Source organism: Vitis vinifera, chromosome 19 (genome assembly GCF_030704535.1).
Source record: "Vitis vinifera cultivar Pinot Noir 40024 chromosome 19, ASM3070453v1".
NCBI lineage: Eukaryota > Viridiplantae > Streptophyta > Magnoliopsida > Vitales > Vitaceae > Vitis > Vitis vinifera.
In genome coordinates this window covers 21,004,039-21,031,678 of record NC_081823.1, presented here as the reverse complement: position 1 = coordinate 21,031,678, position 27,640 = coordinate 21,004,039, and the positions used below count along the sequence as shown (strand labels likewise).

General features: G+C 29.4%; 1 protein-coding gene and 1 pseudogene across 2 annotated transcripts; both read left to right on the top strand.

Annotated features, from left to right (window-relative positions):
• The first annotated feature begins 796 nt into the window (after positions 1 to 796).
• On the top strand, positions 797 to 10,522 carry LOC100264283 (putative disease resistance protein RGA3). Of its 2 annotated transcripts, none has more exons than XM_010646506.3 (6): positions 797 to 4,176; positions 4,330 to 4,411; positions 4,498 to 4,706; positions 5,428 to 5,692; positions 8,282 to 8,377; positions 9,648 to 10,522. In XM_010646506.3, the coding sequence occupies exons 1-2, from the start codon at positions 958 to 960 to the stop codon at positions 4,345 to 4,347; spliced, it is 3,237 nt and encodes a 1,078-aa protein (XP_010644808.1). In that variant the 5' UTR covers positions 797 to 957; the 3' UTR covers positions 4,348 to 4,411; positions 4,498 to 4,706; positions 5,428 to 5,692; positions 8,282 to 8,377; positions 9,648 to 10,522. The 2 variants fall into 2 exon arrangements, with proteins under 2 accessions (XP_010644808.1, XP_059591356.1); XM_059735373.1 differs by having other exon boundaries at positions 4,330 to 4,416.
• A 917-nt stretch (positions 10,523 to 11,439) lies between these two features.
• LOC100249165 (exopolygalacturonase-like) lies at positions 11,440 to 14,700 on the top strand (annotated as a pseudogene).
• The last annotated feature ends 12,940 nt before the right edge of the window (positions 14,701 to 27,640 follow it).

The window sequence follows — 27,640 nt, the reverse complement described above, 5'->3', positions numbered from 1 at the left end:
GTTATATTTGATTATTGGAAAATGACAATAAAAAATATAAAAAAAAATGTTATTCTTTAATGTTTGGTTTTCATATTGAAGATATCGGAAATCATTAAAATTAGTTAAAAATTTTGGTATTTTTAAATTATTTATTTTTATGTTGAAAAGTTAAAATAAATAAAATGAATTTAAAAAACATACAAAATAATTTATTAAATTAAAAACTATCTTTAATTTTTATTCATTTTTTTCTTCACATTTTCTATTAAGCTTACGGATAACCAAACACATCCTTAGTATTTTCCTTCTTTTTTTGTTAATGTTGTTTTCCCTTGTTTTTTTCCATAGTATTTAAAAATAATAAATTTGTTCCTCTTTCTTTTAGATTATGTTTGGATTTTGGAAAATTTGAGGGGAAAAAAATAAAAAGAAAAAATAAAATAAAATAAATGAAGAAAAAAAATTAAAATTAATAAATTATTTTTATATGTTTTTTCAAATTTATTTCACTTAATTTCCTTCAAAATAATTTTAAAATACATAAGTTTTTTATTAATTTTAATTATATTTAATTTTTTTTTTTTTATAAATTTATAGTGAAACCAAAGAGAAAACTTTTTGATTTATTTATTTATTTTTCCTAAGAACCAAACCTAACCTTAGCATTTTTCCAAATTTCGGATCCAAAAGTAACTGAATGTTACGAAAAAAAAAAAAAAAATGAATGAAGTACAGGAGCATAAATGGTACATCAATTTTATATGACTACCTTCAGTACCTTTAATTGCAGCGTGTTGACTTGTCCACCGAATCCATAATATCAGCCAGTACCCATGTGACTTGGCCCATCCCACCCCATCCACCCCCTATTAAGATATCTCTTACTTTGTTCCCTATTCTCTCACAATTCCCTCAGCTTCTCATCTTGTACGTGCTGTATTTTCTTGGCTTTCTGCAACTTTGAGTGGTTCCAAAATGGCTTACCAAATTCCATTCGGTGTTGTGGAGCACATTTTGACCAACTTGGGGTCCTCGGCGTTTCAAGAAATTGGATCCATGTATGGTGTTCCAAAGGAGATAACCAAGCTCAATGGGAAACTGGGCACCATCAAGGCTGTGCTTTTGGATGCTGAGGAGAAGCAGCAGCAGCAGAGCAATCGTGCAGTCAAAGATTGGGTCCGGAGGCTCAGGGGTGTTGTTTATGACGCAGATGACTTGCTGGATGACTATGCAACCCATTATCTTCAGCGAGGAGGATTGGCAAGGCAGGTCAGTGACTTCTTCTCATCTGAAAATCAAGTTGCTTTTCGTTTTAAGATGAGTCATAGACTCGAGGATATCAAAGAAAGGCTAGATGATGTTGCAAACGACATCCCCATGTTAAATCTCATTCCACGGGACATAGTACTAAACACAGGGGAAGAGAATAGTTGGAGAGAAACCCACTCATTCTCGTTGCCGTCTGAAATTGTGGGAAGAGAAGAAAACAAAGAGGAGATAATAAGGAAGCTGTCATCTAACAATGAAGAAATTCTTTCCGTTGTTGCCATTGTTGGCTTTGGGGGATTGGGTAAGACCACCCTCACTCAGTTGGTATACAATGACGAAAGAGTAAAACATTTCGAGCATAAGACATGGGTTTGCATTTCTGATGATTCTGGTGATGGTCTTGACGTCAAACTGTGGGTCAAAAAGATTTTAAAATCTATGGGAGTTCAGGGTGTGGAGAGTATGACCTTGGATGGTTTGAAAGACAAGCTTCACGAAAAAATAAGTCAAAAGAAGTACTTGTTAGTACTTGATGATGTTTGGAACGAGAATCCTGGAAAATGGTATGAAGTGAAAAAATTGTTGATGGTTGGTGCTAAAGGTAGTAAAATTATAGTAACCACCCGAAAACTTAATGTTGCATCCATTATGGAAGATAAGTCTCCCGTTGGTTTGAAAGGTCTAGGAGAAAAGGAGTCTTGGGCTTTATTTTCAAAATTTGCATTTACAGAACAGGAGATTTTGAAGCCAGAAATTGTGAAAATTGGAGAAGAAATTGCAAAAATGTGCAAGGGAGTTCCTCTCGTTATTAAGTCTTTAGCAATGATATTGCAGTCTAAAAGAGAACCGGGGCAGTGGTTGTCTATTAGAAACAATAAAAATTTGCTGTCACTTGGAGATGAAAATGAGAATGTTCTAGGGGTGCTGAAATTAAGTTATGATAATTTGTCAACTCATTTGAGACAATGTTTTACATATTGTGCTTTATTTCCAAAAGACTATGAGATTGAGAAAAAGTTGGTGGTACAACTATGGATAGCACAAGGTTATATTCAATCTTCAAATGATAATAATGAGCAATTAGAGGATATAGGGGATCGATATTTTGAGGAATTATTGTCAAGGTCATTGTTGGAGAAGGCGGAAAACGATCATTTTACTAATACATTAAGGTATAAAATGCATGACCTTATACATGATCTTGCACAATCAATTATAGGATCTGAGGTCCTCGTTTTAAGAAATGATGTAGAAAACATTTCAAAAGAAGTTCGTCATGTATCATCATTTGAAAAGGTGAATCCTATAATAGAGGCTCTAAAGGAAAAACCTATAAGGACCTTTTTATACCAATATAGATATAATTTTGAATATGATAGTAAAGTTGTGAATTCATTTATTTCAAGTTTTATGTGTTTACGTGTGTTGAGCTTAAATGGCTTCCTGTCAAAGAAGGTGCCAAACTGTTTAGGTAAATTGAGTCATTTAAGGTATCTTGATCTTTCCTACAATACTTTTGAGGTACTTCCGAATGCTATTACAAGGTTAAAGAATTTGCAAACACTGAAACTCAAAGTGTGTCCGAATTTGAAAAAACTTCCAAAAAATATAAGGCAACTTATCAATCTTAGACACTTGGAGAATGAGAGATGGAGCAACTTGACTCATATGCCACGTGGAATAGGAAAGTTGACTTTACTTCAAAGTCTACCATTGTTTGTTGTTGGGAATGAGACAGGGTGGTTAAGGAATCACAAAATTGGTAGCTTGATTGAGTTGGAAAGCCTCAACCATCTAAGAGGAGGGTTATGCATAAGTAATCTTCAAAACGTGAGGGATGTTGAACTGGTATCCAGGGGAGAAATTTTGAAAGGAAAACAATATCTTCAGTCCTTGAGATTGGAATGGAATCGGTCGGGCCAAGATGGGGGGGATGAGGGTGATAAGTCAGTGATGGAAGGCCTTCAACCACACCCACACCTAAAGGATATCTTTATAGAAGGTTATGGAGGTACGGAGTTTCCAAGTTGGATGATGAATGATAGGTTGGGTTCCCTGCTTCCCGACTTAATTAAAATTGAAATTTCGGGATGTTCAAGATGCAAAATTCTGCCACCCTTTTCTCAACTTCCTTCTCTCAAGTCTTTGAAGCTTGATGATATGAAAGAAGTGATGGAGTTAAAGGAGGGTTCATTAGCAACGCCACTCTTCCCTTCTCTTGAATCGCTCGAACTCTCTGGCATGCCAAAGTTGAAGGAATTGTGGAGGATGGACTTACTAGCAGAGGAAGGTCCTTCATTTGCTCATCTTTCAAAGTTACATATTCATAAATGCTCTGGTTTGGCATCACTGCATTCTTCTCCTTCTCTTTCTCAATTAGAGATCAGAAATTGCCATAACTTGGCATCCTTGGAACTGCCGCCGTCCCGTTGTCTTTCTAAATTAAAGATCATAAAATGCCCTAACTTGGCATCCTTCAATGTGGCTTCATTACCTCGTCTTGAGGAACTAAGCCTGTGTGGAGTCAGAGCAGAGGTACTGAGGCAGTTAATGTTTGTCTCTGCTTCTTCTTCATTGAAGTCTTTGCATATACGGAAGATTGATGGTATGATATCTCTCCCAGAGGAGCCGCTTCAATGTGTTTCCACTCTCGAAACTCTCTACATTGTTGAGTGCTTTGGTTTGGCAACATTACTACACTGGATGGGCAGCCTTTCCTCGCTTACGAAACTTATTATTTATTACTGCTCTGAATTGACATCACTGCCAGAAGAGATCTATTCCCTTAAAAAATTGCAGACATTTTATTTCTGTGATTATCCACACCTAGAGGAAAGATACAAGAAGGAAACAGGCGAAGACCGGGCCAAGATTGTTCATATCCCACATGTTCGTTTCAACAGTGATTCCTATATGGAATTGGAGGTAGGTCCGAAATCCCTAACCTTTCTTCCCATTTTTATTAATTTAGAATCAGAATGCTATATTTTCATTTTGCCTCTGGTAATTCTTTTATGTTGGCACCTCATGTGTTTGTTTAAATGCTCACATCAATAACTTTTCAAAATTTTTTTCCAGCTTGACTACATTTTCTGATGCTGTGCACTAAAAATCATTTTACTTGGAGTTCTACATTCTAAGAGTTTGAGGAAATACTGAGGTCTGGTATGATAACTCTCAATCTTAAACGTTGTTTTGTGTTTGGAATATTACTACACTTGATAGATACCCTCACCTCACTTATAGAGCTTGGAATTCATGGCTGCCCTGAATTGACATCACTGCTAGAAGATATGTTCCCTCAAAAACCTGCTGACACTTGACAATCTGCATCTGTTCACACTTAAGAGGAAAGATGCTGAAAGGAAAGGTGAAGACTAACCCAAGATTGCTCATATCGCATAAATTGATATCATACATCCATGAAGATTGAACTGATACAAAATGCCTTTCAGGTCTGAAATCCCTAACTTTTCTTCTCATTTTCTGTTGCTTCATTTGTATTATCTTATGTTTAAAATGCTCTGTTTTAATTTGTTTTGGTGGTTCTTTGTATTTGCACCTTGTTTGATTAAATGCTTACTTTAGTAAGTTAGAATTTTACTTGAGTGTTTTACATCCTAAGAGTTTGAGGAAATACTGAGCTCTAATATAAATAGTATTGGTCACAAAGTCCACCTTTCCTAAGAAGCTTACCATTGGCCTAATGCCCAAAGGAAACAACTTTGGATTGGCTTGAAGATTTCACATGGTCTAAACATTTGTATTTACTAGATGCCTGATACAAAAAGTAGTTTCAATTTAGCTCTTTGATATAAAGATTAAATACTTGGAAAATGTATAAATTTTTATATTTTACTTCAAATTCATTTAACTTATTTTAACTCTTTGATATAAAGATTAAATAATTGGAAAATGTATAAATTTCTAATTAATCTTAATTATATTTTATTTTCTTGGATATTTTTCATAAGACAACCAAATATGAGAAAATAATTTTCCCTATCATTTTTTTCTTAGTACTTTTTGGGAACCAAATATAACCTAAATGTTTTACTTTAGCAGCTTCATCAAATTAAATAGACAACCTCACATCTCTTATTGAGCTAAGGTGCTATCTAAGGTAATGTTTTGTCTTTACTTATTCATTCAAGTCTCTGTCTATTGGATGCACAGGTGATATGATCCAAACTCAAATTGAACACTGCTCTTGTTTTGTAACATTACTACATTGGAAAGGCAACTTCAACTCACTTATAGATCTTTCTATTGGTGATTGCACTAAATTGATGTCACTTTGGAAAAGATGTGTTCCAAATGGAAAATCTTTCATTATATGCACCTACTTGCAAGATACCAAAGGGAAACAAGTGAATACTTGCCCAAGAATACAGAGGGCCATACTTGGTGAAGGTTTCGTCAATACGGAGAACCATGTTAGGTATGAAATCCTCCCTTCTCATTTTCTGATGACTTCATTTTTATTCAATATCCATTTGATATTATTTCTGTTGATTTTATTTTGATATAAGATTTTCTTGCTTGCTCAATAATTTCATTGAAGTTGTTTGGATATCACATTTTCTTTGATGTTTTTTTTTCTTTTTAGAATAATTCAAAATATCATTTTTAATTGTTCACAAAATTTGATCACAGTTGAGTGATTAAAATTCAAGTTTATTATTATTATTATTATTATTATTATTATTATTGTTATTAGCTATTGGACATATTCGTTTTCTAATATAGACATAAGATTGACAGGTAATGTGCATAGAGTTTGTAGAAGAGAAGAAAGATTTGATCCAAGATATTCCTAAAGACCAAAAACTTTCAAAGCCGCCCAAGATCCCATAGGTTGAATTTGGATTCACCCAATTTACAATCCACTAATTCTACTTATGTCATCTTTGTTATGTTACAATTCACCTTTACTTGTTATGCAACCTGCCTTAATAATTTGGGGAGACCAAGATATGACATTCCTAGTAGAACCAACTTACAAATTGAAAAGGTAAACTTGTATCACCTGCCTACAACAATACAAACACTAGCTTATGTCTTTCTCACTATTGAGATTGTTATTGCATGTAGGCATTTTGGGTGAGGAGGCCCAACTTGTGATCATTAATAACATAGAGCATACTTTTATTATAGAGAAGCCCAAGGAAATATTTAAGCACTTGAAATCCTTTCTCATTGATTTGCTTCCACCTCCTAGGCAACACTTGGAACCACTCACACCATGACAAGGTGAAAAGAAACTAATGCAACATTCTCAATATATCAGAATATATCAAAGCAAAGGTCAAATTTTAGATTTTTGTGTTTTTTCTATCACTGTTTCTATACTATTACTAGTGCACCTTATTTGTTAATATGATTAAAATAAAATTCCCTAGGATAACTAGTGTCTCAGGTGATCTTAAGGTTCATAAATTTTTGGTTTCCACAAGATAGGTGCCAACTAATTTTATTTTTTTCTACATCCATGCAATATTCTAGTCATCTATTAACAAGGGCTAAAAATTCTTGTAGAGAATAGAATAAAGAACTAGATTAAATGAAAATAGGACATTAGTATTCTATTTACCAGTAAGGGTAAAAAATTCTTGACGGCCATCAAGCACATTGTTCCTAAAATAATAGCATCCATGTCGTTGAGCAAAAGTTTATTGTAATTGCATTTAGCATATAAAGCAAAACTAATTTATTTATTTATTTTATATTTACACCTTATGCATTTGATAAAATGCTTAAACAAGTAAGTTTGAAAAATTTCCTCTTCAAATCATTTGATAATTGAAGGCCAAACTAATCAAATTGATTTAAATTTTACATTCAAAAGTTGAATTTATTATTATTATTATTATTTTTGCAAATTTTACTTCACTTTAGAAGTTTGTGATTATTCTCTAGTCCATCTTAAAATGAGTGCCTCCATTCTTCCATTCCTCTATCACTACAAAAAGTTTTAGATTGACCTAAAATTTTCTCATGACCCAGAAACTCATATCTACTAGATGGTTAAAGCAAAAAAAGACTTTTGCCTTATGTTTTAAGTAATCTCCCTATTATCTATTTGTTGAGAGCATCATACAAGATGTAATTATATTTCTTAATTTTTTTTATGTAATAAGACAGTAACTAGATTGAGAAAGTTGCAACTTGTAGAGCAAAAAATTTCTATACTACTTCCCTTGTATTTGCTTTGTGTGTATCAACTATGCTTTTCATTATTTTAAAAAATATCACTAACAAAAAACTTATTATTGTTATATATCATAATTTAGCTGATTTTTTTATTTATTTAGAAATCATGCTTGTCATTGTGTTAATCGGTAGGTAGCCTAATAACTATATTGTTCAAGTTATTTTGTGTTGGCATTCTTCATGTTTCAAAAGCTTGTTGGACTAGCAATTTTATTGCAAATATAATGTTCTCAAATCAATACAGAAATGGATGACTGTGGGGATTAGGCATTGACTTCCTTGAGAAGTTGAATTGAGGGTTTTTTAAACTAGGTCTCTATATCAACAAATGCTACATTTTATCACTCTTGAGACCTTAGAATAAATATTGCAGAAAGCTTCATTTGCTACATAGTAAGGATGAGGTTGGCATATAAATCCTAAGGACTTAAAAGCTTGAGTTGTTGTCTCTTCCAGGGGGCCTTTAGATTTATTAATGAGTTCCAAATCATTGTCTACCTTGAATTTGAATCACTGCTAGAAGGATGTGCCGCTAAGCATGCTCATGTTCTTGATATGGAGTAGAAATGGACTTCTAATTCATGAAGAACTGATGGGCTCTTTGATTATGCCATCTATAATGTACTTCAGATTCATACTTCAACCCCTCTTCTTGCTTTTGATAACTTCATTTTAGTTTTACACTGCTTTCCTTCCTTCTTATCTGTGTTTATGTATGTTTGTGCATATAATGTGAACTTTTTCCACTGTTACTTTAAAGTTTTTTCATTCTCGGGCTTGGGAAATTACTAAATTTGATTTTAATATTTTCTTGTAGATTTCACCTTGCTTAAAAAGCTTTTGATTATTCATATTTGCAAGATGACTAAGACATTTGATTGTGCTCAGAACTTCTGGTTTCCATTAAATTTAGGTATGTTGTTTGCAATTCTAACCCACTTACTCTTCTTGAAGACTACATAAATTGCTAGTGTTTTTACTTTAATGGTTATAATCAATGTGTGCCCTTGGTACTTCTTGCTTGCATTCTATATGTTGAAGAGCTTTATTAGGCTAATTATTTTATTGAAGATATAATTGTTGTCAAGTCAAAGCAAAGCCGAATAGTGATGTGGTTTCAACTTCTTAGAAGTAACCGAAAAGTAAGGAACTCTCTCTATGGTAGTACTTTGATGTCACATTCGGCTTTCAGATTGCTGCCTTGAATTGACATAAATAAAATAGCATCTTTCCTAGTTGAGTCGTTTTAACGTGTTGCTATGCTTCAAACTCTCTCAATCATGTCTTGTTTAGGTTTGGAAACATTAGAACACTGGATACGCAACCTCAACTTACTCACACAACATAAAATTCATCTTTGTTGTTAACTGACATCACTGCCACAAGATGAGTTCACTCAGTACTCTACAGACAGCTATAGTTTGGGACAATTCTGGTTTGGCAACATTATCAGACTTGATAGGCAACCTATCTTCACTTACAAACACCTTCAAATTTATAGTTGTCCTAAACTAGCATCACTACTGAAAGACATGTGTGTCCTCAGCACCCTATGGGCACTCACAATTGGAGACTGTTATGGTTTGGAAACATTCAACAGACTTGATAGGTAACCTTACACCACTTATAGAGCTTCAAATTCATGGCTACCCTGAATTGACATCACTTTCAGACTAGATGTTCACCCAAACCTCAATTGACACTCACAAATCAAGGCTTCTCTATTTTGGCAACATTACCAGACTTGATAGGCATCATCACTTCACTTACATACCCTGGAATTAATAGCTACCTCGAATTCGCATCACTGTCAGAAGAGATTGGTTCACTTATATCCCAACAAAGATTCATGATCTTTTATTGTCAATGTTTATTAGAAAGACTTATAAGGAAAATAGGTGAAGATTGGGCCATTAATCTTTAATCCTAGATATTGATATTTTGGTGAAGATTGGATTAATATAGAGTTAGTTCAAGTTTGAAATCCTAACCTTCTCATTTGTTATGGTTTTGTTTTTATCAATATACTCTGTTTACATTCTATTTGGTAATTCTGGTATGTATTAGCATATAGATCAAAAAGGACTTAGATGATTAATTTGAAAAGTTTGCATCTTCGATTAATTAGTAATTAAGAGTTCGGGAAAAATGTTAGGGTCGATTGAACTATTATTTTGTAACAGATTTCACCTTGCTCAAGAATCTCATGATTATCCCTTGGCATAAACATTTCTCGGTGTCTGAGAAATTCATATCTACTACATGGCTCAAGAATCTAGTAGCATTCAAAATGTCTGCTCTCTTTCAAATTAGGTGTGTTGCTTGCAATTCCAGTCTTTTTCCTATTTCCGAATGCTATATTTTTGTTTTACTATCAATGTGTTAAGAGCATTATGTTCTATTTTCTATAGTATTGTTTTCTTACTTATCATATGTATTAATTATTTCATTGCAAATGTATTTGTTGCCAAGTTAAAGCAAAAATGGAAAATGATGATTTTTCATAGATCAATGTCTTTCTCAATTGCTGCCACACCTGACTTCTCTCTAAGTTGTTGAAAATTTAGAAGTGTGGTAGCATAATGTCTTTGGCTCAAGTGCTTTAGCGCCTCATTGCCCTTGAAGCTTTAGAAGATGTCAAAACAATTGGTGTTTCAACATGTAACTAGTTTGGAAATTCTAAGAAGTGTAAGTACTATGGTTTTGCAACTTTGTTAGATTGGATAGGCAACTTCAAATTATTGAATGCCCTGAATTTAAATCACTACTAGAAGGGACCCACAAGCACTTTATAGAAACTCATAATCTACTACTCGTACCACTTATTAAGAATGCCAAAAGGAAAAAGTGAATATTGGCCTAAGCATGGTTGATTAATAAACTACTCATGGTCTCCTTAATTCAAGTGTGTCATTTATTATATGTTTCATGTTAGTAATCCTACATTTCTCTTGTTTTTGTTGGCTTTATTTTTTTGAATTATTTTACAATCAATATTTTATCGATGTTCTTCCTTTTGTACAATTCTATTTCTTGATTCTCAAATGAATTAAGACATATCAAGAAAAAAATCACATTGTTTGCTTTCCATATACTATATGCTTATATGTACATGTGTTAAAAACTTTTGATTTTTAATTGATTACTTTCTATTTAATTTGTTAAAAATTGTTAGTCTATTTGGAGATGATTTTTTTTTTTCATATGTAATAGGATACCAACAAATTGAGTGAGGAGCACATCTTACTAAATCGTTTGTCAATTTATTCACCTTCCTAATCTCAAGCTTCTTCATGTTTGAATTAAAACACCTTGGAGTACACAAACAAAAATGATGGTAATAAGTCTTTCTCATCATCTTTATTTTCATTAGAAGGCAATTTGTAGCATCCTCATTCCCAATCCTAAAAATAGGTTGAGAAATTAGACATGTTTTCTTAAATGATCCTCTTGGTCCATGCATGCTTTCTATATATTTAATTTTTTTTAAAACTAAGTACTTAATTACAGATATGATAGTTTTCAAGTTAATGCACAAATGGTGTTGGTGAGGATGCTAAATATAGTCCATGCTCAGCCTATTTGTTGAAAAACTACTGAGGGCTACTGCCAAGGGAAACACTTAATGCACTTGTATCATACTCTCTTTTCTTTGCCCTCTCTAGTCGTCATCCAAGGTTCATATATAATATGTCTTTATCATTAAACTTTTCATTTTTGACCTTTTGTCTTTTTATGGTCTATTACATGGCCATCAATTTCTAAGAAAGTGGTGTACACTATTTATAAATCTTATCTCTTTGTTCTTATAGACAATAGAACAACATGCTAATTGCATGATCTACAATTTGTAATAGATGTTCGGCTATCAGGTAATCTTTAAGTACCTTGGAGCTAAAACATTTGATGTTAATAGGGTTTGATGATTCTCACTTTGGTGCGTAGGTGCTTTGTTGGATTTCAATTCAGGTGATTAATTAATCTTATTATGATTATTTGATTGCTATAATAACTAAATAATCATTCCTATTTTTCTTGGTAATTGACTTCAATGACTTTTTAACAATTATATCATGCATGAAATGTCCAACCTATTATTGTTAGTATTTCAATAACATACCTCTAATGCTACCACTAATATACTTCATGTATGCATATTTATAAAATGTTTCATTATTTTATATAATTTAATGCTTTCAAATTTCTTTTTTGAATGGGAGAAATGACCATTAATCTTGACAACAACACAAGTATCATTGGTCTGATATTGCTTTCTTGAGTAATTTGGCAATTTAATTATGAAGTTTAGTTGGACATTACTTGAGATTCATGCTTTATGTATATGGTCTATTGTCTAAGCTTCAATGACATTTAGTAGACTTGTGAGTGGTGTTTGTCTATGAGTTTCAACTCTTCAAAACTACTGTTGAAATTGTCAAGTTCTATATTTGTTTAGAAAGTTGGAAGAAGTATTTAATTTGACATGGTTTGGACATCTTGCTGCTATCTTTTTAAATTAGTTATCAATAATTTTCCAAAGTTGACATTTTTGTTTATCTCATACTCCTTTTATATTAGAAGGTAATGCATTGGTATTGTGTAGACAAATCAAGCCTTCTTTAATTGAGGCGGGCCTTTTGCAAAATATTTCAAGTTTGTTTTCTTTCCATTTGTTGCTTCATATCTATTTTTTGTAATCAACAAAGCAAGGGTTTCTTGTCATGCCATAATGGTGACTTGTAATAATCAATTATTGATTGTAAGGATACTTGGCTTTATCAATTATTATATTGAAATCAATTCAGTACTATGGCTAATGCCAAAAGGATAATATTTAGTTTCGGTTGACCATAATTCACTATTCTGGAAACAAGTGCTCACAAATTTTGCATTTTTGAAGGATATGGGAAAGATTGGCTTAACTGCATCACCAACTTACAAGCTCCTTATAGCATGCATATATATAACCTTCATTGTTAAGGTTTATAATTCCTATCTCATTTTTTTTTCATCTCTTTATTGTTTATAATTTTTGAATTGATTTGTTAAAAAAAAATTTAAACCTTATTTGCAATATTGATTTGTTTTATTCTTATGTGCAATAGAATAATAAGTTGAATAAGAAGCATACACTACTTAATTGATATAACCGTTTAGTCAATTCTCTTCTCAATTTTTTTTTGTTTTTCTCCATTTTTGTTCAAGGTAATCAAAGTATCATTATTTCTATTTCTTTAAGACAAGTTAAAGTGGAGAACCATTCCCAAAACAAGTAATAACTACAGTTGGGTTATTGATATCATATCCTCGATTGACATCTATGCCATTGCATTTACATCTAAAGGATTTATGATGAAAATAAATATCTTCTTCATTTCCATTTTCCTCACTTTTTTTTATCATAATTTATGTGCATATCATAATCTATTGCTAGCATATATATGCATGTCATAATCGCAATAATCTATTGCTATCATAATTCATAGCCTAATATATTTGCTAGCATATATATGCATGTCATAATCTATTGAATTTTTTAGCGTAAGGTCTTAAAGTATTCACATATCTATAGGTTCTATATATTTATACTTTTTAAAACATCAAATGAAGTATATCAGCCTTATCCCGAAGGTGAAGTCTCTTTAAAATGAGCTTTAACATGTTAGCAGTTACCTAACTTAATAATCTAACAATTTGGTATTATATATCATTTTGCAACTCTTCCATAAAGTAATTGTGTTTCCTCTATTCATATTTTCTTTCCTTATTTTTTTTAAAAAAAAATTGAATTAGTAATTGTGTGTCAAATCATGCTTACAATCATTAATAGGTACTTATATGATAAATTGATAAAGTTATTTTACAATTTTTTAAACATATTTGAAAAACAAAAAAAAAAAAAAAATTAATAAGCATATCTTTCTAGATGTAATCACTACCAAGCCCATGTGAAAAGCTATAGCAATGAGGGTATAAGCTTCAGTTTTGTTTTGGAGATTCATATTGAGAGTTGTGGATTGTGGATGTAATTGTGTGCATAATGAAGACACTAGCAGTATAAGCTTTGGTGTCTATTTTTTTTTAACTTGAAATATCTATAGCAGAATCTGAGGTTCAACTTCATCACCAATAACATGGTCAAGGACATAACTTCAAGAGACAGCAAACAGTTTCATATTAATCTTTTGGGGTGCGGGAATTTGACATTCTACAACGTTGCAATTAGTGCACCAAAAGACAGCCTTAACACAGATGGAATTCACATTGGACGTTCCTCAGGGATCGATATCACCGATTCAGCCATAGAAACCGGAGATGATTGTGTCTCAATTGGTGATGGCAGTGGGCAAATTAATATCCAAAGAATAACCTGTGGACTTGGCCATGGCATCTGTGTGGGAAGTCTAGGAAAGTACCCCAATGAAGAACCTATGGTTGGCATTAGTGTCAAGAACTGCACCTTCATCAACACCCAGAATGGCGTCAGAGTGAAGACATGGTCTGCTTCTCTCATCAAGACACTACCTCTGAAATGCATCTTGAAGATATTGTCATGAATAATGTTGGCAATCCCATAATCATAGATCAAAAGTATTGCCCCCATAACCAATGCAACTTAAAGGTACTTCTAAAGGAAATGAAAATTGCCATTTTTATTGCTTATTTTCCCTCTTTTTCCCTTCATTTTTATTGGTTTGGAACTTAACTATCCGTTGTTTTCAGCGTCTATCACGCATTAAGCTCAGCAATGTTAGCTTCAGAAACATCCAGGGCACTACCTCAACTCAGGTTCCTGTCAAGCTTGTTTGCAGCCAAGGAGTACCATGCCAAGATTTCGAGCTTGGTGACAACAACGGAAATGAAGGCCTTGCCATGTCACAATGCAAGAACATTAAGCCAAATCTACTGGACAAGCAACTGCCAAGGACTTGTGCCTAAGATGCTTAATCTTCTTCCAAAGTCTGAACAAATTGTACTGCTTCTATTATATAGCTACCTCTTCATGCTCACGCATCTGCTATTTTATTGGTGAATAAACTACAATGAACAAACAATGATATGATACTCGGCTATTATGGAAGGTATGTGCAGTTTGATCCCATAAGAAAAAACAAATGTCTATTTAGTCTTTTGCTGCTATAGTACAAATTGAAGCTCCAAAGAATAATGTTAATGTAAATTATTTAATGTTAATGCAGTTTGGATGAGAAAATGCAGTCAAGTGAATTAAAATTCCTTTGGAGTGTATTATTTGAAATTTTATCTTTGGATTACTACAACCAAGAAAAAACTATAGATTGGTATCTGGTGTGTTGGAAATGCTTGATGGTTGGTAGTCGAACTAATGTACTAATGACTTCGAGAAAAACTAAGAATGATAAAGACAATAGCAATAAATGGCAAGAACTGAGAAAATATTGAAGTTGTAATTGTCTCAAGGAGCGTATTTTGGGATTTGAATTATATGTAAAGAAGAAATGCTCTTGGAAACTGCAACATAATGGATCTTGAATGGTTTTCTGTCATATGTGTTCGTTGTTTGGAGATGACTGAGTAATATTAGTTTTATCATGCCCCTTTAAGCTGGCATGTGGAAGTCATAGCATTAGCGGAGAGTTGCTAATACTTTTTGGGTAGTTGGAAGCTTGAACACCAACATGTTAGTGCAAGGACATGAAGATATTAATTCATTCATACGATTTATTGTTTGAGAAGATAGAAAAAAAAATATAAAACTATTTAAGATCCTAAAAACATCCTATATTTCTCTACTTTTTGTATTTACACTCTAATCCATGGACTTTCACCCCACAAAATATCTCATATTCTTTTTCAAATTTCTACCTACCTATAAACTTCTCATGTCTATTTTTATCTTATTACTTTTTTCTCCTCATGACCTAATTAAAATATGTATAGAGATAATTCTAACAACTTTTCTTATATTATAGGCAAACCTATTTCTATAAGGAATTAATTGTAAAATATCCTATATATGTTACCTTAACTAGTTGAATTATGTTATAAATTTTATTTTGATAGGATAAATGACAAAAATCCATTTATAAAAAATTTATCAAAATCCAATAACTGTATAGGAGAAACTATACTTATTTTGGATAAATAATGAAGTACATTATCCAAATATTAAAAGATTATCTTTGGTGTGTATAATTTGGAGAGCCCCAAATAATGTGCAAGTAGATGAGACTTAGGATGATATGTCTTATCTTTCAAATCAATTTTAGAGGGACCAAATCCAAAATTTTAGTCTCTTTTTAGAAGTGTTTTAGAAAATAGTTTGGAAAAACACTTCTTGATAACAACTTTTGAAAATTATTCTCTAATATTTTATAGCACATAAGTTTGTTTGAGAAACTAAAATGTTCTTAACTTGTTTCCTATGTTTTTAAAAATAATTTTCATATGTATTGCTTTATTTTTAATCATTCTCCACATTTGTATAATGATTTTTTAAAACAACTCTAGAAAGAAGTAAAAAGAAACAAAAATAACTAAAAGATGTTCTTTCAAAACATTGTATTTTTTTGTTTAAAAGTTTTTTTATTTTTTATTTTTATGTTTTCTAGTTATCAAACTGTACTTTCTTGTTTTTTTATATTCTAGATAATAGAAAACTGTTTTCAAAGCATGACCTCAATTTTTACTATGAAAATTGAAATGGTGCTTAAACTTAGACTTCAAATTGATTTTTAAATTGATTTTAATCAAATATGTTTTTTTTTCTCTTTTTTCCTATTAAATCAAAACTCAATTTCTCTCTTTTCTATAAATTGGAAATTTCAATTTCTATCACTAGACTAAGAGCTCCAAATCATTTTGTGTTGGCAATGGAGTCTTTGATTTAAGGACACGGGATGCACATGACAAATCTCACAATAGTGTGTGTGCATATATGATATATATAAAGAATGTTGGATGAGGAAATTGTGGATATGGCCAAATCTGAATCACTTATATTTTGGCAATAGCATGTGATTTACATAGAAACTTGATGGTGGAAGGAGCCTATAAATAAAGGTCTCCTCTCCTCATTCTATTTATCCCAAAATTGAAAGAAAAAGAGTGGTTTAACTCTTTAAGTGAAAAAGTGAGGTTCTCTTAACAATTAGAGGATTATTATTCTTTTGGGTGTAATCAGGATATGGATTGTGAGGAGTGAGTGATTATAAACACTTGTGGTTATTTTTCTCTCTATAATGAAGATCTATAGTAGCTCTATGGACGTAGCCTTGTTTTGGGTGAACCATGTAAATTTCGTGTTTTGTTTTGTTTGCTCTATTTTATTATTATTTCCATGTTTTTTTATTCACTTCATTAATTTGGTCTATTGGGAGGTTTATTTCCTAACATTTTTCAAGTCAATTTCTTATCTAAAATTGAAATAGGAATTGGTTTCATCCTCAATTGAAATCGATTTTTGGAATACTTCACCATTCCCTTTCCACATTGCCCACCATCCAACCCAATAAATACAATTACTTGGATCCATTGCATATTTTTCCTTATCTTTTATTCACATTCAAAACTAGTTAGAAAGGAACCTTGAGTTTAGGAAGTTCCCAATTATTAGGATTTGATTTAGTTTTCTAAAAGTCAATTAGAATACTTACAAATTTGAGTGGTTGATTTAATTATATGTTTATACATAAGTCTTACAAGTTATTTTTTTTTTTATACTTTTTGTTATTAGGAATATCTATTTGTTAGGTAAAGGTGTCCATAAAAAAAAAAAAAAAGAAGTGTGATAGTTAAACAAGAGTGGTGGAAAATAATGTCATTTTCTTGATTTTTCTCCATTACTTACCTTCTTACCTTGACTTTCCATCATGATTTATTTCTCTCTATGGATTTGTTTATGTGTTATCAACTCTATTACTTGAATAAATTAAGTTGTAAGAAAAAGATGACAAGTAGGACATATTTGTTATAAGTTCTTTAGCTCAATGAAAAAAACTTACAATAATTAGAGTATGAAGATGAAGCCTTTACTTGATTCACAAGATGCATGAAAAGCTTATAGAGGAAGGCTATAAACAAGGAGTCATAACATAAAACCACTATTCTAAAAGCAAAGTAATTTTTTGAAAGGTATAAGGAAAAAAAAAAAAAAAAAGAAGAAAATTTTTGGAAAATTTTCAAATGCAACCATGCACTACCAAGAAAGCATGGAAGATATTAGAAAATGCACATAAAGAAATTGATTAATTAAGAAAAGTTTATCTTTGTATTGGGTTTTGTGTAGAGGAATCAAGTCTTCTTTAAATGAGATGAGTCTTTTGCAAAATATTTCGAGTTTGCTCTCTTTCCATTTGTTGCTTCATGTTTATTTTTTTTTGTAATCAACTAGGCAAGAATTTCTTACTTGTCATGCCACACTGGTGAACATGCTTGCATGAATAGTATTCTCTATACTCTTTCATTTTTATTTTTTCTTTATTATATTGATGGATATACTTAGAAGTGATTAGTTAATTGGGTTTTTAATTAAAAGAAATCAAATATTGGTAATGCTATTTAGTATCATGCTTGTAATAATCAATTATTGATTGTAAAGATACTTGGCTTAAACAATTATTGTATTGAATTCAATTTAGTACTATGGCTAATACCAAAAGAATAATATTTAGTTTTGGTTAACCATTATTCACTATTCTAGAGACAAATGCTCACAAGTTTTGCATCTTTGAAGGATATGGGAAAAGTTGGCTCAATTGCATCACCAACTCACAAGCTCAAGCTTATATACAACCTTCATTAATCAGGTTTATAATTCCTATCTTTTTTCTTCTTTTTTTCATCCCTTTATTGTTTATAATTTTTGAATTGATTTATTAAAAGGAATTTCAACTTTATTTGCAGTAATGATTTTTTTATTCTCATGTGCAATAGAATAATAAGTTGAATAAGAAGCATATGCTACTTAATTGGTATAACCCTTCAGTTAATTCTCTTCTCAAATCCTTTTTGTTTTTTTGCATTTTTGTTCAAGGTAATCAAAGTATCATTCTTTCTATTTCTAAAGGTACTTGAACCCAATTTGAAAAACTTTAAGACATGTTAAAGTGGAGGACCATTCACAAAATAAGTGACATCAGTTGGGTTACTGATATCATATCCTTGATTGACATCTATGTCATTGCATTTGCATCTAAAGGATTTATAATGAAAAAAAAATATATCTTCTTCATTTCCATTTTCCTCTCTTCTTTTGACCATAAATTTGTGCACATTGAAAACATTCATAGCCCAATATTTTTGCTAGCATATATATGCATGTCATAATGAATTGAATTTTTTAGCATGAAGTCTTATAGTATTCACATATGTGCAGGTTCTATATATTTATAATTTTTACAATATCAAGTGAAGTATATGAACCTTATCTCAAAGGTGTAGCCTCTTTACAAGGAGCTTCAACATGTTAGTAGTTGCTTAACTTAATAATATAACAATTTGTCACTGTATATTATTTTGCAACTCTTTCATGTAGTAATTGTGTTACCTCTATTCACATTTTCTATCTTTATTTAAAAAAAAAATTGAATTGGTAATTGTGTGTCAAATCATGCTTACAATCATTAAGAGGTACTAATATGCTAAATTGATAAAGTTATTTTACAATTGTTTCAACATATTCAAAAAAAAAAAAACAAAAGAAAAGAATAATAAGTATATCTTTCTAGATGTAATCACTACCAAATCAATGTGAAAAGCTATAACAATGAGGATTTCAAAGATTAAATTATGTCTTGGAGACTCATATTGACAAGTTGTAAATGGTGGGTGAAGTCTCTTTAAAAGGAGCTTCAATATGTTAGTGGTTACCAAACTTAATAATCTAACAACTTGACACTATATATCATTTTACAACTCTTTCATAAAGTAATTGTGTTACCTCTATTCACATTTTCTATCTTTATTTAAAGAAAAAAAATTGAGTTGACAATTGTGTGTCGAATCATGTTTGCAATCATTAACAGGTACTTATATGCTAAATTGATAAAGTTATTTTACAATTGGTTCAGCATGTTTTGAAAACAAAAACAAAAGAAAATTAAGAAGTATATTTTCTAGTTGCTATCACTACCAAGCCTATGTGAAAAGTTATAACAATGAGGATTGCAAAGCACCAGTTATGTTCTGGAGATTTATATTGAATGTTGTAGATTGTGGATGTATAGTATAGGAGTTAACTTGAGTTTATCATTCTTTCTATCTTCAATATCTTAATTTTATATGCATTGTCCATCATATATATTTGTTATCACCTATTCTTTACAACCAATTTTTTTAATGACTTCTACAATTTGTTTATAATGTGTATATTGTTTTTATTTGTACCAAAGCATCATCAAGCTACAAAAGCATCACAAGTTTTGCGATTGGAGTTCATGGGTCGGGTATTTTACTAGTTTTTGTACTTGTACCTAAGATTTTTTTATGACACTAATGAGGACGTTTACCTTGATTAATTTAGCACTTATATTGCAAGTATCTATATATATAAGAGTTCTATAGATTTATTTAAACATTTATGGGCATATTTATCCTCCTTCTAGCATATTGTAATGGTATTTTTAACATGGATATAAATTATTTGTTTGAAGGTTTCAACTATTGAAAATTATTATTCAAGCCCAATGTTAATATTTTTCTATAGTGGATTTCAAATAATAAATTCTTATTTGATTATTTGTAGGGAAAATAAACAACTTCTATGTTTGATGTGAAAAAATATAGAGTAGATTACTTTCACAATATATGGATGCTACTCCTATACTTTTAAAGATGGTTACAATTGCCTTTATGATGGATAATGATTTTCTAGTTCTTTTAGTACTATTATATTATGTCCAATTTTTAATTCTGATATGGTCGATAATCTCATCGTATGTACTATTGATAGATTACAATGCAACAAGTGTAATGCAAATCTCAAAGATGATTATTACGTTGAAAAGTAAGTTCCCCCATGTTTTATTTAATCATTTTTTATTCTCTAGTGATTGTTTTATTCTTTTTATTTTTAAAGGCTCAAATCATCTTAAGTTTATTTTTTCTCTTATTTCAATATACAGTTGCAGCCCATGTACGAGAAATTTCTCTAAATGAAAGGTAAAGAAGAACAAGTGTATTTAACTTGTTACACTTGCAAACTAGAAGACAACATCATATTTCAAAACCCCACATTGCATTATTTCAATAAAAATTAACATTGTTGACTGAGAGAGGAATGGTGAATTGAAAATTCTCCATAATTTCCATTGTTGGTGCTCTTGAAGATTTTTTTAAAAGGCCGAACAATTGAGTTTAGCATGTCCTTGAAATGTATTTGTTTTATGAACCAATGCAACTTGGTTCAAGTCTCTATAAGTTATACACAACATATTTTCCCTTTAATATCAGCTTATCAATTTTTGTTTCCAAGCTTTTTGTCAATTATATTTTTTTAATCCTTTCTATTGTTTTTTGGTCTTCCAATGGCTTTGTTTCTATTTTCAATACTTGAATCCAATGTGAGGTGTTTGTATTTTAATTTTATAATTTTCTTTATTATTATTTTTTATTTTTTATGGTGTTTCCTTTGTAATCACTTACTAGATGCATACTTCTAAGAAAACATGTTTCTATAGAAACATATTATGAAAATTTCTTATGCTTCTATTAACCTAAAATGATGATAGTGATAAGAAGTGTATTTATTATCATATTGCATTACAAGTTTACTAGTGGATCACTCTTAACAAGTACATCTTATCTTATCTAAAAGTTAAAAAATGTTTCTCTTTGGACATAACTTTACTACTATTTTAATTGCTATCTTAGTATGTTATGGAAAAACCACGACAAATAACAATAATAAGGAGAAGAAATAAAAGAACAAAAATAGAAAACTTGTAAAGTAGGACGATTTATGTGGTTTGGCCTAAAACCTACATTTATCCGTGAAAATGAAGAAGAACTTCCACTATTATTAAAGGAGATTACAATCCTAAAGCTCTCAAATCCCATAATTACACTAAAAATGGACTTTTTTTTTTAATCAAAATCTCTTCCTTTATTTTCTTGATTATAAAAGAATATTCCATAAAGAATTAATTGTGTAATTATCAAAGATAACTATTCCTAAAAGAAAATTTTTATAATATGATATTTCCTTCATAATAAAAGAAAAATCTCTTATTTAAATATATCATAATAGGAAAATATTAAAGACTTATAAATTGACTCAAAACAATTTGAAATATTTTTCAATAATCTCCACATTAGCTCAAATTCCCAAGATTCAAATAAACTCAAAAGTTTTTCATGTTACTTTGCTCTTATACACTCTTAAGGGGACTTCAAGTAATGTCAATACCAATTAAGTCTAAGCAATGCATGAACTTAATCATAGAAATAAGTTTAGTCATCATATATATATAATTATCAACTGTAGGGATCTTTTTCATTATATTAGTACCTTGTTCAATCACATCTCTAATAAAATGCATTCTAACATCAATATGTTTGGTTCTCTCATGTAACATATAATTTTTAGTCAAAAGTATGACACTTGATACCATGATAACAATATACAATGATTGGAACCAAATAATTACATTTTATGTGCCTAAACTTCGGCATTCATATTTAATATCCAATTCTAGTTTCATCCCTTTACTCAATTTTATTCCTAAGTCCTTAATTTTGGGTTTAATGTATTTTTTAAACATTTTCCTTCATTTTTGGTATGTTTATATCACATTTTTGCTAGCCATTATATTTTCATGTATTGGTTGCTAATTTTCTACTCCATAGTTGTCACGTCATCCAACTAATATTTGTTACATTATCCAACTATAGGCTACCACATGCTCTAGCTACCTTAGCCTCCTTGTCAAGTGTTTTCCATGCCAACAAAAGATTGACAACTATTGCAATTGCTTGGTAAAGTTGAGAGCTTCTACCAACCTCCCCATTAAGTTGTGCTCCTTGCTCCAGTTTCTAATTTTGCTTCGTACCCTCTTGTGGAGTTAGTGTGGAAATGACTTTATATAAGGGAGATGAAGGTTGATTTTAAGTAAGGTAGTTTATTTATAAACTTGTATTTCATTTGTTCAATTGGCAGTTCTCATTTCTTAGCCTTGATTTTCAATTTTGATTCTCTTGTCTTGCCACTACGAGTGGCCAACATCCAAACCAAGGAATAATTTTTAATAAAATATTAATATTAATATTATAATAAAATCATATATTTGTATTCCTTAGCACATTTATTGGAAGAGAAATATTTGGGCACTAGGCCTGGTTCACTTTTTATAATTATAAATATTATAAAAATATGAATATTAATATCCTTATCCTCATAAAAGCGTAATTAATTTATTTTATAAAAAATTAATAATAATAATAATAATACAATAATAATTACTAGTACGATTTTATTTTAAATGGATTTAAAAATAAATAAAGTTTAATTTTTTAAGGTATACATAAGTTTTTCATTACATATACACACTTAATACTTAATTAGTAATAGTGTATTCTAAATTTTTTTATCTAATCTATAACTAATTAATCAATTTTTTGGAATTCTAAATTGTTCTTAAAAATTATAATATTCATTAAAGAATTGAAAGTGTTTATTATGTTTAACTTAATTTAAAATTTATTTATCTAGTAAGAAAATTCATAAAATATAGTTTTATGTATAGAGGAAATAGTAAAGTCATGACTTTACATTTAATGAATCTTTTATTTTATATTGATTCTTTTAATAGTCTATTATCTTGTAGTGATTATATATATATATATATTTAAAATTTATTAAACTCATTAATAAATTCAATACAAAGTTTCACTTAATTTTAAATTCATCTCTCTAGTGAAAAAATTGAAAAAAAAAATTATTTTATGAAAAAGAAAAACAATAGAATTATTTTAAATTAATTTTTATCCATAGATTTTTTGTATTTATTAGTTTATTATTTGATTTTTAAATTAATTTTAAAAATTATTAGACTTATTAATGAATCCAACACATTATTTATTTATTTATGTTTAATTTGCTTACCACACTATGAAACAAACTTTTATTATTTATAAAAGGCCTCTCAAAAGGTGTTTTTTATTTCTAAGTAAAAATAAAAAATTATATTTTAATCTATGTTTGATTTGAGAGTTTTAAAAAAATGAAAATACAAATTATTTAAAATTATGTGTACGTATATTATTGTAAATTTATTTCTTTTTCCATTATTATTTCCATTCCTACCTAACATTGAAATAGAAACAAATAATCAATCAAACCTTACAATATTCCTAATCCAATGACAAGAATTGGTATCACTAAATTCATTCCAATTCAAGAAATAAAAATATAAATGAAAATAAAGTATTCATTTCCATCCTCTAGTCTCATGTACCAAACATGGTCATATAGCTAGTACCAAAAACTTCTTCTAACTAACGTGGGATATCACATTCACAATCATGCAGATACAATTTTTATTGCATTACATGGGATTGTGAGATCCTTAGGTACCATTTATAATGACCAACCTCTAATTGTATAGATATTATTTGGTCTAAATCCAATGGGCTCTAACGGTTTTAAAACTCATCTATACTATTAAGAGAAGTCTACTATGTATACAATGTTAGGAAGATCTTCCCCTAATGAATGTGTGACATAACAAATGGTGGGACTCAAACTAAAGCAAGGCCTTTCAAACTGTCTACCATCTTAGTTTTAGCATGAATTCAGTTTGTTCCAAACAACATTACTCTAGAGTATTTAAACATTTATAGGCATATTTATCCTCTTTCTAGCACATTCTAATGATATTTTTAACATTGATATAAATTGTTTGCTTGAAGGTTTCAACTATTGAAAATTATTATTCAAGCCTAATGTTAATCTTTTTCTATTGTTTGGTTGAGAAAATATTGGATGACTTAGGGTCAATTTTTTCCCCTAAACATCATTACTAGGGAAAGTATTGAAATTTTTATGTGAGAGTTAAGTAAAGTTTATGACATGATTGTACAATATGTGGGTAACAAGGAAAATAAAATGGAGTGGTTCATAGTCGATTGAAATCTTTCACAAAGGGTAACCTTATACACCCTTGTACACTTAGTACATTTTCATTGTACAATGTGTAATACTCTTGTACAGTGACACAAATTCCATATCCCTCTAAGTTATGTGTTCATGTAGATGTGTTAATCATGTTTCCAATGGTTTGGTTGAGAAAATGGTGGATGACTTAAGGTCTGCAAATTTTTTTCTCCAAACATCATTACTGTAAAAAGTATTGAAATTTCCATGTGAGAGTTAAATAAAGTGTATGACTTAGGGTTAAACTCTTTTGAGTTTTTTTTTTTATTTTCATATGAAAAAATAATACTAAACAAGTTTTTCAATTTTCATTTTTAAAAATAGTTTTCATTTTTTAATTAAACGTATTTTTCAAAAAGAGACCATATAGAAAATAAAATATATTTTTAAAAATCAAAATAAAAATTAGAAAAATATTTTTAAACCAAACTCAAACACAATCTATATAATTTTTAACTTCTTGTTTTCATCTAAAATAAGTAAATATACCTTTTAACCCTTTTATTTAAGAAAAATTCGATATGTACTATATATAGATATAATTCACTTCTAAAATTAAGTCATATGAAAACATTTTAATTAATTGCATATTTAAAATAAAAACTCTCCATCCATCATATTTCTTTCTTTTTCTTATGTTGATAAATTTTCAATTAATTCAAATCATTAAAAAAAATCATTATTAAAAAAATTTACAACATTTCATATAACATATTACTAAAAGTCATGTTCAAAAGTTATTAAAATAAGAAAGGAAGAATTTTTTTTAAATTGGACTTTTTATTTTATAATAGGAAAAATAAAAATTTAAAATACTTTTTAGAATAAAAGAAAATAATATAGTGAACATATTTATTTTAAATAGTGTTTTAATCATTAAATTATTTACTTCTAAAATATAAAAGTTAATTTTTATTTATTTAAATTAACATTTTTTAGAAAGTATTTTCCAAAATAGTTTTTAAATCATCAATATAATTTTTGTTTATTTATAATTTAAAAATATAAAATAATGTTGATTTTTTAATTATTTATAAAAGAGTTTAAAAAAACCAATGAAAAATCCAAAAATGGTTAAATAAGAGAGAATATGTTAATAGTGACACGTAAAGAGTGGTAAAATAAAGACGAAAATGAGTTAAATAGGTATATGTGTCCATTACCATTTCATATCCTTGTAATCAATTATGGATGATAGGAGGAACTTAACTCACTTATTCAACTCAACTAGGGGGAAAACACAATTCTCCATTTTTTTAGGAAAATTCTAGGGTACCTCCTTCCGTACTATATCAAAAAGGGAAGAACCAGTTGCGGCCTTCCACTGTCTCCTTTAATTTCTTCCTCCATTCTCAACAATTTTGGGTTTTAAAAAAAATATATGAGATAAATATTGAGATAAAAATAGAATCGAAAAAAATAAAAATAAAATTGATATAAAATTTGAAAACATGTTTATTAGTGATACTAATCAAGCTTAGAAATGATGAAATTTTATTTTTTAAATTAAAAATTAAAACACTAAGTAATTGTAAAAGGTACAAATAATATAAGGAATGGTATAAAGAATGTGAGGAATCCTCACATCTTAGCACCCTTCGTCACATCCTCTTTACTTTCGAAAATTTTACACATTTTCAAACTTTTCAAATTTTTTTTCCACATGGAAATACAATAATATTATTTATTGATACTAATTAAGCTTAGAAATGAAGGAAATTACCCTTAAAAGAAATTAAAAAAAATTAAAACATTAAAAAATTGGAGATGGTACGAAAAATGTGAGGAATGGTATGAAGAATGTAAGGAATCCTCACAATTTTCGTACTCTTTTTCACATTCTTTGTATCCTTTCTCATATTCTTTGTACCCTTGAAATTTTACAAATTTTCGATTTTTTTCCACTTAAAAATACAATAATATTGTCTATCGATACTAATTAAGCTTAGAAATGATGAAAATTATCCTAAAATTTTTTTTAAAAAATTAAAACACTAAAAATTTGGGAAAGTACGAAGAATATGACGAAGGGTACGAAGAATGTGATAAATCCTCATATTCTTCATACCTTTCCTCACATTCTTCTTCGCCTTGAAATTTTACAATTTTTCATATTTTTTGAATTTTTTTTCCATTTGAAAATATAATAATATTTTTTTATTGATATTAAGTAAGCTTAGAAATGATGGAAATTATCCTAAAAAAATTTAAAATTTTAAAACACTTAAGTAATTGTAAAGGGTACGGAGAATGTAAGTAAAGGTACAAAAAATGTGAGGAATGGTACAAAGAATGTGAGAAAGGGTACGAAGAATATGAGAAATCTTCACATTCTTCGTACCATGAAAATTTGACAATTTTTCATATTTTTTGATTTTTTTTTACTTGATAAATATAATAATATTGTTTATTGATACTAATTAAGCTTAAAAATGATAGAAATTATCCTCAAAAAAATTAAAAATTGGAGAGAGTATAAAGAATGTGAGGAATTCTCACACTTTTCGTACCCTTTTTCACATTTTTCGTACCCTTGAAATTTTACAATTTTTCGAAATTTTTTTTTCCACTTGAAAATACAATAATATTGTTTATTGATATTAATTAAGCTTAGAAATGATGGAAATTATCCTAAAAAAAATTAAAATTTTAAAACACTAAGTAATTGTAAAGGTTATGAAGAATGTGAACAAGGGTACAAAGAATGTGAGGAAGGATATGAAGAATATGAGAAATCCTCACATTCTCCATACCCTTCCTCATATTATTTGTACCTTGGAAATTTGACAATTTTTCATATTTTTTTGAATTTTTTTCCACTTGGAAATATAATAATATTGTTTATTGATACTAATTAAGCTTAGAAATAATTATCCTTAAAAAAATTAAAAAATTAAAATACTAAAAAATTGGAGAGAGTACGAAAAATGTGAGGAATGGCACAAAGAATGTGAGAAATCCTCATATTCTTCGTACCCTTGAAATTTTACAATTTTTTTAATTTTTCGATTTTTTTTCCACCTGAAAGTACAATAATATTGTTTA

Coding starts and splice junctions, on each gene's coding strand:
- LOC100264283 (XM_010646506.3), top strand. CDS start 958: ATGGCTTACCAAATTCCATTCGGTGTTGTGGAGCACATTTTGACCAAC.